Source organism: Equus przewalskii, chromosome 29 (genome assembly GCF_037783145.1).
Source record: "Equus przewalskii isolate Varuska chromosome 29, EquPr2, whole genome shotgun sequence".
Classification (NCBI taxonomy): domain Eukaryota; kingdom Metazoa; phylum Chordata; class Mammalia; order Perissodactyla; family Equidae; genus Equus; species Equus przewalskii.
In genome coordinates this window covers 35041264-35053754 of record NC_091859.1, presented here as the reverse complement: position 1 = coordinate 35053754, position 12491 = coordinate 35041264, and the positions used below count along the sequence as shown (strand labels likewise).

General features: G+C 57.2%; 1 protein-coding gene across 1 annotated transcript in view; it reads left to right on the top strand.

Moving 5' to 3' along the window:
- Positions 1–12491, top strand: part of TMPRSS6 (transmembrane serine protease 6) — a 39320-nt gene that overhangs the window by 13092 nt on the left and 13737 nt on the right. Inside the window, exons 7-10 of the mRNA XM_070600314.1 lie at positions 4107–4311; positions 7016–7152; positions 8314–8426; positions 8760–8869. Coding sequence (XP_070456415.1) covers positions 4107–4311; positions 7016–7152; positions 8314–8426; positions 8760–8869 — 565 coding nt within the window. The remainder of the gene's footprint in view (positions 1–4106; positions 4312–7015; positions 7153–8313; positions 8427–8759; positions 8870–12491) is intronic.

Genomic DNA, 12491 nt, shown 5'->3' with positions numbered 1-12491 from the left:
TGGCTTGGTCCAGTGTCAGGGGCTACCTGGCTTCTGTGGCAGGTGCGGGGCGCACTGGCCTGGAGTCACCCAGGGGATGTCTGATGGGTCCTGAGCAAGGCTTGGGGCCTGTGAGCACGCGTGTGTGTGTGTCTTGCACAGGAGTGTGTGTGTGTTGCCTGTGTGGGATGTGAGAGGGAAAAGCAGTTTCATTGTGCATAACTGTGAGTCGACTTCTCTATCATTGGATCCGATGTGCCCACAAGATGCTGTTTCCACTGCGGGTAGAAAATAATCCTGCCAATTCGAGGTGTGCCAGCCACTTTGGGTTGAAAACTTGGTCTTTTGGAGATATTTCTGTCACATTCAAGGATACTCCCTCCCCCCTTTCCTTCCTCAGCCAGCCAGGCTAGTCTGCCCTCTCCTCCCACCCCACCCCAGAGCCATGTTGCTAGAGTCGGATTGCTTTTCTCCAAGAGGCTCCACAGTCTTTCTGCTGAGCCCTGGGGAGCAAAGTACCAGCAGGGCCACCATGCTGACCAACGGCAGGGAGTACTGTCCACACTGGGGTCTGTGTGACTGGAGAGTCCTGGAGATGTGCAGTGCGCCACCTGGGCTACTGTACCCTGTGGCCCTGAGCACAAAATTCTCAGATTCTTCCTATACCACCTAGAGTTTGTACTGAGAGCTGAGGCAGGGCCTGGGGTTTCAGCCCCCTCTCAGTGAGGAAGGCAGAGTTTAAATCCTGGTTATACCTTCTCTGACCATCGTCTCGTCCCATCTGGCTTGTCAAATACCTACTTTCTTGGCAGATGGAGGTGATGGGGTCAAAGTGTAATTTTCAAATAGTTAAAATCATGATTCTCATACAAAGGCATTGTGAGCATGCCAAAGATTTATATAACTCATTAATGAAGGAAGCTGTAGGATGGTAAAGCTTGTTCAAAGGAGAACACGGGAAACTCATCTATCTACCTATTTATCTATCACCTATCATCTAGCTATCTATCTATCTATCTATCTATCTATCATCTGTCTACCATCTATGTATGTATGTATGTATGTATCTATCTATCATCCATCTATCTACCTATCATCTATCTACCTACCTGTCTATCTACCCATCTACCTATCTCTCATCTATCTACCTATCTCTTATCTATCTACCTACCCACCTACCTACCTATCTACCTACCTACCTGTCTACCTATCTATCATCTATCTACCTAAATATCATCTATGTACTATATATATATTTATGTATCTACTTATCTATCATCTATCTACCTATCTGCCTACCCATCTACCTATCATCTATCTATCTATTTACCTATCTATATATCATCTACCTACCATCTATCTATCTATATATGGATGTATCTATCTACTTATCTATCATCTATCTACCTATCTACCTATCATCTATCTACCTATCATCTATCTACCTATCATCTATCTATCTAACTATATATTGTTTATCTATCTACCATGTATCTATTTATCTACCCATCTATCATCTATCTATGTATCTATCTATCATCTATCTATCTATTAATCCTTTATCTATCTGTTAATCACCTACCCATCAGTCATCTATCTAGCACCTTCCATTGCCTCAGTACACCTGTGGCCCTGGCCCTTGGTCTGGGATGGGCCTTTTGGTTGCCCTTGCCTGCATGGGGTGTCCTTGTGTCCCCAAGTTTCTGGCAGCTGTTCTGCAATTATCCTTATCTGGTTCAGCGCACATCCAGAGCCCCTGCCCTCTGGGAGCACAGCGTTTAATGGGGCGAGGATGACCATTCAAATCCTTTAAACAGGCTTCTGCGCACCTCCTCCATGCCAGGCCCCCTGCCTGCGCTGGGGACGCCAGGTGACCGTGTCCTCACCCCTGCCCTCGGAGGAGCTCTGGCCCCGTGGGGGAGACAGACACATAAACAGAACCTCACAACACCAAGTGCGGCTGCTGGGACAGAGGTCCCCGAGGCAGCAGAGAGAGCAACAGAGACTGACACCAGGGGCCGCCATCCAAAGAGGGAGGAGGGAGTTGCTCCTGACTGGGGGTCCTGGAAGCTCTCATGGAGGAGGCGGCAGCAGACTCAGGCTTGGGGATAGGTAGGAGTCCGTCAGGCAGAGGGACCAGCGTGAGCAAAGGCCTGTCACAAGGCCGGTTCCCGGCGACCAGAGACACCAGGCTCCCCAGAGGTGTTTCTGATTCTCAGCAGAAACCAGCGCAAACCTCTCCACTTAATTAGTCTCAAAATAAACCAAACCAAAAAAGATTAAAATGGCAAAAGCAAAGCATCAGCTTGGAGCACGATTTAAAGGACACAAACGCCTAGGAACAGCCAGACACCTTTCCGCGGTGCTGGCGGAGGCAGATATCAAAGGCCTGTCCTTTCCACTTGCAGCTGTCAGAGGTCTCTCCCCGGGGAGGTCAACTCCCCACTGGGGTCACCATGGCCAGGGGTCAGGAGGAGGGAGTTGAGCAACAGGCAGCAGGATCAGAGCAAAGCCCGTTCACCACCATTCCCTTCTTGGTCCTCAGAACCACCCAGAGAAGGAGGTGGGACAGGTGTTATTATTGTGTTCGTTTGACAGAACTCAGAGTGGCTAAGCGACTGGCCCAGAGTCACACAGCTGATGTGAGGTGGTGCTGGGATTATAACAGATTGTGGACTGCCCACACACCTGCTGCCTCCCACAAGTGGGGCTCATCCCCACATCCTGACTGCTTCCTGGCAGAACACCATCCTCCCTGCTTCATAGGCTTATGGTGAGGTTTAAATGAGATATTTATGCTCCATGGGAGAGATTTGTTTGCCTACATCAAACACGTAATAGGTGATCAATAACTATGTTGAATGAATGAGTGAATGAATGAATGGTGCAGGTGGTACAGCTTTGCAAGTTCTAGCCTTGCATACAAAGCTCGTAGATTAAATGTAAGAGAGGAGCCACCGCGGGTGTGGGTGTGGGTGTGGGCGGGTGTGTCTGTGTGATGGAGAAGGAGGTGTGAAGTGAGGGCAGCCAGTGAGACTGGCCACATCTGAGCCTCAAGCGGGGCCAGCTGAAGGGTGACGTGTCACAGAACTTTCTCCCCAGCTCCACCCTCTCCCTCTCCCCCACACCCACCTAAAGAAGAACAGTCACTACATTTATTGAGTACCTACTGTGTGCAAGGCACTATGCTGAGCGCTCAGACATGCATCATCCCTAAGCTTTGTGACAGCCCTGCAGAGGATAAGATCCAGCAAAGAGAGGGGAGATGAAGGGAACCCAGGTCTGTCTGGCCCAGGCTGTAAAACGGCGACAGTGATAGACGCCGTTCCCGGGGCTGCTCAGCAAGGTGGTCAGTTTTGCTCAGTTCCGGCACGGATGCAGCACGTGATAAGTGCAATCTGCCTCCCTCTCCTTGTCCCGTTATCATTAGCTAGAAGCTCACTTCCTCTCCCAGGGCTGCCTCCCAGCCCCCGGAACACAGTCCCTTCCCTCCACCTTACGTGAAGCCCTCCCACTGCTCCCCCTCTTGCGCAGACGCCTCCCGCTCTCCCAGCCTCCTCAGTGTTGCTCCCAGCAGCAGAGGGGTGTGTGGTCCACGCCCGACCACGTCCCAGCCCTGCCTAACCTTCCATGGCTCCCAGGGCTCCTCTCCGGGGTGTGAGCTGGATCTGCCGCTTCTCCAGCTTGCTTCCTGCCTCAAGGTCCCTGCCCACTCTGGCCTCCAGCCCTTTGCTCACGCTGTGACCCCCCCAGGACTTCCCTGCCCCACGGCCGGGCTCAGCGCCCTCACCTCCTGAGCTATTACCCTGGGCTCTGTGTCTATGCCTGCTGTTCTGGGCGCTCCCACGCCGTGAAGGGACTTTCTCTGGCACTCGCCTGGCGGGGAGGGCTCAGTGAGTGCAAGTGAACGAATGAATGCACGATGAATGAATGCATGCATGAGGAGACTGGAGACGGATGGAAGCATCTGGGAAACAGAAAGATAGGACGTAGCACATCTGGGCTGATCCCATGCAGCTGCTCTGGCCGTCCCACCCCTGCCTGGTGAGGACCCACCAGGGCTGGCCTCCCTGGGTCTCTCCTCCCAGCTAACCGGGGTCAGGGGCCTGTCGCTCTCCTCCCTCCAGGCTGCTACCGCTACAGCTACGTGGGCCAGGGCCAGGTCCTCCGGCTGAAGGGGCCCGACCAGCTGGCCTCCAGCTGTCTCTGGCACCTGCAGGGCCCCCAGGATCTCATGCTCAAGCTCCGGCTTGAGTGGAAGCTGGCCGACTGCCGGGACCGGCTGGCCATGTACGACGTGGCTGGGCCCCTGGAGAGGAAGCTCATCACCTCGTGAGTGCTGGGAGGGTCGGGGTGAGGGGAGAGGTGGGAGGGGTTGGGGTGGGGTCAAAGGTCATGTCCAGGATTCTGAGACCAGAGGCTGTGTGACCTTGGGCCCACGTATCTGATGGGAGACAGTGAGGCTAGCCCAGACGGAGAATGGGACAGGAGGCTGGAAATGGCTGTGTACTACGGGCAGTCCTCTTCCTCTCCCAGCACCTCAGTTTCCCCATTTGTAACAAACCAGTTGTACTAGATGACCCCTAAGGTCAGCTCTGGGAGGAAACCTGGCTTGTTAGAAGAATGCTTCAGAGTCTGGCAGCCCTGACTTCCAACCCTCCCTCTGCTGCTTCCTAGCTGTGTGTCCTAAGGCAAGATACTTTCCCTCTCTGAGCCTCAGTTTTCTCACCTGTAAAATGGGTGCACAATCATGCTTACCTTGCAGGGTTATTCTGCGGATTTAAATCAACCCATCTGTGCCAAGATCCATACACACAGTAATGCTCTCCATTATTCCTCTCATTATCTACAGTCTAGTTGGGGGCGGGTCACAAAGGGCGTTGAATGCCAGGAGCAATTTGAACTGGAATACTTAGTAAGTGGGGAACTAACGGAAAGTTCTTGAGCAGAGGAGCAGGGCTTTAGGACACGGGATATGATGTAGTGGGCAGGAGTGACAGGTCCAGAGGGCAGGCAGTGGGTGGTGTGGAGACCATAAAGGGGCTGGAAATGGGCTTGGCCCAGGAGCATAGTCACCTCCCCACAGGGGAAGGGAGGGGTGTTGGGACTACAAGATTCTGTAGGAAGTGGGGGGCAGACACTCGGGGGCATGGGCTGCTGCCTTCTCTGTCTCGCGGGGGCCCCCAGCTTCTGGGCTGGGGTGGGGTGGGACCTGCGTGTTCAGACCAAGGACAGCCCTCGAGGGTGAGCTGGGCGAAGCTTCTCCCCAGCCCCTCCCCAGGGCCTCTCTGAATCTCTGGCTCCGAGGCTGCACACTCATTGGCACCCCCAGCCTGCTGCCCCACCACGTGGTGACCTCGATCTGGGTGTGCGTGGGCTGGGTTCCTGGAGGGAAGCACAGAGAAGCCAGATACAGTCTGCTCTCCCGGCCCGATGGGGGTGGGGATGCTCGTGGGCTTCCCTGGGGGCTTCTCCCAGTGCCCCCCAGCCTGCTGTTGGGGAGGGGACCTGCCTGCCAGTCTCTGCTCTGTCCCTGCTCACTGTGGCACCAGGCTGCTCACTCGTCTCAGAGCCTCAGAGAAGGTCCAAAATGAAGAGTCAGACAAGACTGGGGGTCCTCAAACTTGCACCCCAGAGCTGGGAGGGGGGACCTTAGTGGTGATGGGAAGACAGAGCAGGGGGGAACCTTGATCAACTTCAACCTCATGGTTAGACACTGTAGTTACAGCAAGGGCTCTGCTGCTAAGTAAATATGAAAAACGAAAGGTGAAGCCCCTGTTAAAGGCGACCTCAGGTCCCTCGTACCCCTAATACCTTATCTCCCACCTCCCACCTCCCGGGCAGATGAGCAGCAGAGGCAAGGAGGGCGTGGTGTGTGTGTGGGGGGCTCCAGCAGTGAGAAGAAACCAGAGGTGTTCAAAGCAGGAAGAACGAAGGAGGAACTGGGGTGCCTGGCATGGGAGAGGCAGGGGACATGACCCTTCCCAGGAGCGCTGGGCACCAGGACCCTCCCGGGAAGCTCCTTGGGATTATTCACTCCACCAGCCAGGTGCCGTGTGTGGATCTCACGCAAGCATTTCCATGGGGCCTGCGGCCCCCCCACCTCCCGTCAAGTCCATGGCTGTACAGAGTGGGCAGGCAGTGCCTTGCTGCCGGATGCTGGCCTGCCCACTGTGGGGGAGGCGGGGGTCTTAGCTTCCTGGGAATTGGTCTGCCAATTAGCAAGGGCTCCAGAGAATTCCGTCGGAGATGAAGGGAAGTTTGACAGAGGTTAGTGAGAGGGCGAAGGGGAAGCCGGGAGCACCCCTGCCTGAGATGGGCAGACCTTGGGTGGGGTGGGGGCACCTACACAGCGTCGGGGGGGTCACCACATGCTGGCAGATGCAGTGCCCAGAGCACATCTGTCTGCTGTGGATGGTCCTGAGCCTCAGTTTCCCTACCTGGAAACCAAGCAGTTGACAATCTCCGAAGACCCTTTTCAGGGCCGACCTTCCAGACTTCTAAGAGTCTAGAATTCTAAGATGCTATTATTTATTCCGTACCTCCCAGGCACCAAGCTCTGGGTGGAATCCTGGGGTGCCCCAGGGGTCACCAGGCCACACACCTGCCTTCCCTCTGGCCCAGCCCAGAATAAGGCCAGTGGCCAGGGTGTGGCCAGCCACAGGGAGTGGTCCCCACAGGTGCCAGCTGGGCTCCCTGGGGGGCACAGGCTGAGCACTCAGGGGTCCTGGGGATTCTGAGGGCGTGTTGTGAGACTGGGGTCAGCCGTCATGGTTGAACTACAAGCTCCAGAAGTCTGGCCAACCTCCTGGCCTCGCTCACCCGAGACGCTGGCCTGACCCTTACAGGGCCTCCAGTCAGTCCCTTGGACCCCAGAGGGTCAGAAACCTGCCCGCGGACACACAGCGGACTGGCTGCAGACCTGGCCATACAGATTCCCAGTCCGCCCTCCTTGGCTCCTCCCAGCAGCCCGTGGCCACCCCAGAAGCCCTTCCTGGACCCCTGCCTGCCCTTGCACCTTTCTCTGTCCCCTCAGGGTCTATGGCTGCAGCCGCCAGGAGCCTGTGGTGGAGGTCCTGGCGTCAGGCGCTGTCATGGCAGTGGTCTGGAAGAAGGGTCTGCACAGCTACCAGGACCCCTTCGTGCTCTCCGTGCAGCCTGTGGCCTTCCAGGGTGAGGGGTCCGGGGTCCCGGGGGTGGGGAGGTGTCCCCTGGGCATGCTCTTCACCTTCTTTGCTGTAGCTGGGGATGGCATGGGGGCAGAGGGAAGATTCTGTCATCTCTCCCTCATTCTCTTTCCTGCCTTCCTTCTGATATTTTCTGTCCGGAGTGTGTCTGTGGTCAGAGGCCTGAGAACCTCGGATTCACCCCCAGGCAGTCCTTGCACAAGGAATGGAACAGTGCAGACTCCCTGGAGGGGGCGGGGTGGGGCTCAGCGCAGGGCATTCACAGCATTTCAAAGGCTCTCCCCCGGGCTGCCCACCGGCCCTTCCCCAGCCCCCACGCTCCTCCTGCTTCAGGAGCCCCCTCCCCACCCTGTTTCTCAGGAAGAGCACACCCCACCCTTCATGCCCAGTGGCTGTCCTGGGCCTGGAGGGACGCGAACCTTCAGTTTCCGAGCTCTGCAAGGGCCGGGTGCACACGCACAGCCGCTGCTCCCCACCTCCGCCGGTCTGCCTCTCCCACTCAGCCTCCCCTCCCTCTCCTACTGTCCATACCCACTCTCCTGGCTGTGGCCCAGGGCCCCAGCTGGCCCCACCGGGGCGCTGGCTGCCCCCTGGGGGTGGGGGGTGGCGTCCCTGGGAGTCTTGACACACCTCTAGGGGAGGAGAGAGAGCGGCTTTAGGGACCTGGACTCCATGGAGAGGTGGGGGACAGCAGGCATACGCCTTCCCCCATCCCTCACTCTCCCAGTGACCTCAGCCAAGCTGCTTCTCTTCCTTGAGACTCATCTTTGAAAAGGGGACAACTCTCCCTCCCCTTTGACCCATAACCGTGGGCAGGCACAGGAGTGAACGTGTTCAGTAAGCTGTCAACCGCTGCCAGCTAATGTCATAGTCATAGCCGACATTCATTGAGCGCTTCCTACTTGCCAGGCTGTTTGAGTGTTTCGTGTCTGTTTCATCTGCTCAGCTACCCTGTGAGGTGTGGACTGTCATCGTCCCGTTTTATAGATGACGAAACTGAGGCCCGAGGTCACACAGGCACACTCAACCGCGGGGCTTTCCTGTTTAGCGGCAGGAGGGATGCTGGGGTTCCAGCTGCTCCCCTGGGTGCTGGGAGGGGCAGCAGGGTGGGGCCGGGGCCTGTGTAACGGCTGTTCTCGGGGCCCAGCCTGCGAGGTGAACCTGACCTTGGAGGGCCGGCTGGAACCACAGGGAGCCCTCCGCACACCGCACTTCCCCAGCTACTACTCGCCCAGCACCCACTGCTCCTGGCACCTCACGGTGAGCCCTGCGACCTGCCTGCCCCCCTGCCCTCGCTCAGAGCACCCCGTGCACCTCCGGGGACCCCAGCTGGGAGGGGGGCAATGTCCTGCCCTGCTGAAGCACCCACAGGCTGAGCCCTGGGTGCAAATCCCTGGTGCAGGGGATGGTAGTGTGGCCTAGGTTTGGGTCTTTAGCCACAGCAACACTTGTTTGTTGAGTGACTGACAAACTTCAGCCCCTCCTGGCACTCTGTGTCGGCGAGCCTCCTTCTGCCTCTGTTGTCCTGTGGGGTGGGACCACCAGCCCGGCCACAGCCCGTGGGCCACCTGGTGACCGGCTCCCCCGTCACAGGTGCCCTCGCTGGAGTACGGCTTGGCTCTCTGGTTTGACGCCTACGCGCTGCGGAGGCAGAAGTACGGCCTGCCATGTACCCAGGGCCAGTGGATGATCCAGAACCGGAGGTACCCGCCCCCTGGAGCCCCTTCCTCTCCACACAGGTGCCCCCACTTGGAACCCAACTCTCTGACCTCAGAGGGCAGCACCGGAAGAGAGCAGAGGTGGGGCAGGTCAGGCCTGTTGCCCCACCCCTTGACCCAGTCCCCTATCCTGGCCCCCCACCCCCTCCTCCTACCACCCAAAGGTGTCAGATACACATTTGTCATCAGACACCTTGGACGTTGATCCTGTTCGAGTGAAATGGTTTCATTTCCTTGGGTGCTGTCACCCCACGGTCTGGCACCCTGAGTCCTTAAGTGAGATGATGTGGGAGCCACAGGACTCAGCAGCGCTGGCGCGACCTGCCTTAAACCAGCCGAGTGCAGATGGAGGCCCCTCTTCCCATATTTGCTCCCTCCCTGCTGGTGGCCAAGGTCACGTGGCTTCCGCACAGCCAGTACTGCTTCTGCAGGGATGCGCAGTAACCACGGTCACCCTGTGTCCCCCACATCCCCAGTGGGGCACCAGCCCTGCTATTTGTCCTGCCCTTGGCCTCTCTGGTGACAAAGTTTGTGAGGAAGAAGTGAGTCCCTCAGGGAGGTGGGCAGGACATGGTGGGCCAGGCCATGCAAGGGGCCGTCCTCGGGTCAGCCGTGGCTGTGGTTGGATCAGTAAGCTCAGGACTGGTAGATGCCCACTGGGGCTGGCAACCTGGGGGCCGCTGGTGGTCCTGACAGCTGCAAAGGAGTGGGATGGGCAGGGGAGCGGGACGACGCGGTGCAGACGCACTTTCCTTTGTGTGGGGGGAGGAGGTGGGAACTAGGCCGGTCGGGGAGGGGGGCATCTACCATGGGAGGGGTCCACAACCAAATGCTGCGCCGGCCATCCTGTATAGAGAGAGGACATTAAGGCGCAGGTGATAATGGTTCGAGGGGGACGGCTGGGAGGGGAGTGGAAGGCATGGAGGGGAGCAGAGGAGGCCCTCCTGTGGCCCCCTTGTTGGGAGAGAGGAGTAGCCTTGTAGAGCCGGGAGACCCCTCCCCACCGGGGGTCCCAGGACGTTGAAGAGAAGCAGGTTGGGCTTCTGCTCTCCCTTCCACCCTGGGGGTCTGGGGGTCTAAGGCTGGGATGCTAATATGGAAGGTTCTTGATTTCTTGGCTATTTTGAGTAACCAAGATTCCAATAGACTGAAATTGCGGGGTTCTAGGACTCTGGAATTCCGGGATCTGGGGATTGGTGTCCACATTCACCAACACTTGACCTCTGCTTATCGGTTGATCCTATTCAAAAGCATCAGACAAAAGGTGATGGGAACTGACAATGCCCGTTGACAGGATGTCATCCTCTCCAGGGCTTTTGCAGTTGATCAGGGACTGTGATTAAAAGGAAAAAGAAGGGATGTCAATGGTGTGAGTTCCAGCTCGTGCTGTGTGGGGGGACATCAGGTGGTGTGAGTTCAGGCCTGTGCTGTCTGAGGGTGACATCTGATGTTGTGGCTCTGGCCTGTGCTGTCTGGAGAGCAGAAGGGGCATCTTGTCCCACCTCTCCAGCACATGGGTGGCATTTCTGGCCGTGACCACCTTGATCTTTCATGGAGCTCCCCGGGGGCCCTTTTCTACTTGCCTGGGGCCTACCCAGACCAAGGACAGTTGGGCTCACCCCTCAACATCAGGAGCCCACAGAGTGACCCTGGGAGTGGCCCATGATTCATAGTTCTTTGAATGATGATAACCTGTTCTCCTGCTGCCCTCTCAGCCCCAGAACTGAATCTGATATCTCGGAGAGGAGCTGGGAAGGAGCCAGAAGGGCCGCGGGGTCTGACAACCCTGCCCTCACCCCACCCCGTGGTGATTCCATTCCCCAGGCGCCAGGCCCAGCACCAGGTGCCCTGCGGCTCCACGCTTGGTGCTCAGCATGGGGCATTCAGTTCACCGGCCAGCGGCCTGTGACGTCAATGGCATCTTCATTCCATTTCCCAGAGAAGGAATCGAGGCTCAGCAGGATTAGGTGGTGCCCACGGTAAGGGTGTCTCCCATGCCCACCACCAGCCATGACTGGTAGGACACAGGACGGTCCACACGACACTCCCCAGGGAGAGCCTTCTTCCTCCCTCCCTGAGTCAGCCGGGAGGGTCGGGCAGAGGTATGGGCACTGGGTCCTAGGAATGTCATGAGCTACCCTTGGGGTTTGTTTTCACTTTTTTGAGGAAGATTAGCCCTGAGCTAACATCTGCCACCAATCCTCCTCTCTTTGCTGAGGAAGACTGGACCTGAGCCAACATCTGTGCCCATCTTCCTCCACTTTACATGTGGGACGCTAGCCACAGCATGGCTTGCCAAGCGATGCGCACATCCCCACCTGGGATCCAAACCCGTGAACCCCGGGCCGCTGAAACAGAATGTGTGAACTTAACCACTGTACCACCGGGCTGGCCCCTACCCTTGGGTTTTAAATGAGGACCGTGGACGGGGAGTCTTAACCAAAAGAATGTGACTGCAATGGTGGAATTTCAGGCACTGTGACAGATTCTAGCGGAGGTGGGGGGGGCTCTCCCTCCCGTGTCACCAAAGAGGGATGGAAAGTGTGGGCTGGATGGGCCATCGAGCCCCACTCTCACCCGTTGTACAGGTGGGGAAACTGAGGCCAAGTGAGGGCCAAGGACTTGGCCTCTTGTCCTTGTCTTTTTGCCTTGAAGTGGTGGGGACGAACTTCAGGGTGCAGCCAGCTGGTGGGTGGGTGGGGAGGGTGACGCCCGACAGGGTCTCTCTCCCCAAGCCTCCCCTCACCTCCTGGGGGGTTGCAGATGTGTGCAGGGGAGTCTGGCCACCTGGTTTTGCGTTAACTCTGGGCACACCCCCTTCCTTGTCTGCACAACAAGGAGGTTAGGCCAGCCCAGGGCCCCAACTTTTTATAGTTTACCCATCAGAAAGACGTCTCTCAGGAAGTTGTGTTTATTAGTTCCTAAAGAAATGTCCTTCCAAATCGGGCTGGCGAGGTGGAAAGAGCATAGGGGTTGAAACCAGACCGAACAGGGTTCCAGTCCTGCCTCCTCTCCTTCCTACTAGACAAGGACGCCCAGCCTCAGGTAACTCATCTGGAAAATGGGCCTGAAACAGAGCCCCCTGCCCAGGGAAGACTCAATGAGATAACGGGTGGAGGACACTGGCTCCTATGGGCCTGGGTAATGAGCAGTTCCAGAAGGCGCCAAACATTAATAACTCGCTTTCCACTCTGTGCTGGGCAGGCACCGAGCTAAGGGGTTCGCCGTGCCATTTCCTTCCTCCTCAACAACCTGGTGAGGAAGCAGGCCCCTGTACTGCCTTCACAGACCAATGGGGAGCCTCAGGCACAGAGAGGTAAAGTCATTTGCACAAAGTCACCCAGCTCGTAACTGGAGAAGCCAGAGTTGAGCAAGACAGTCTGATCCAGAACGTGTGTGGGTGCACATACACATGCCTGTGTGCGTGTGTCCATGCACGTGTGCATGCACACGTCACTGCTCACACTCATGCAGATTCTTTCACGCAAAGCCTCTGAGCAGCCGTGCCAGCTGTTCACTCTCTTGGCCAAGGCCCTCCCCACCAATCCCTTGGCCTCCTGGTGAGAGGACCGACAGCTTCTGCGGCTCTCGCCAGTTCCGAGAGCAG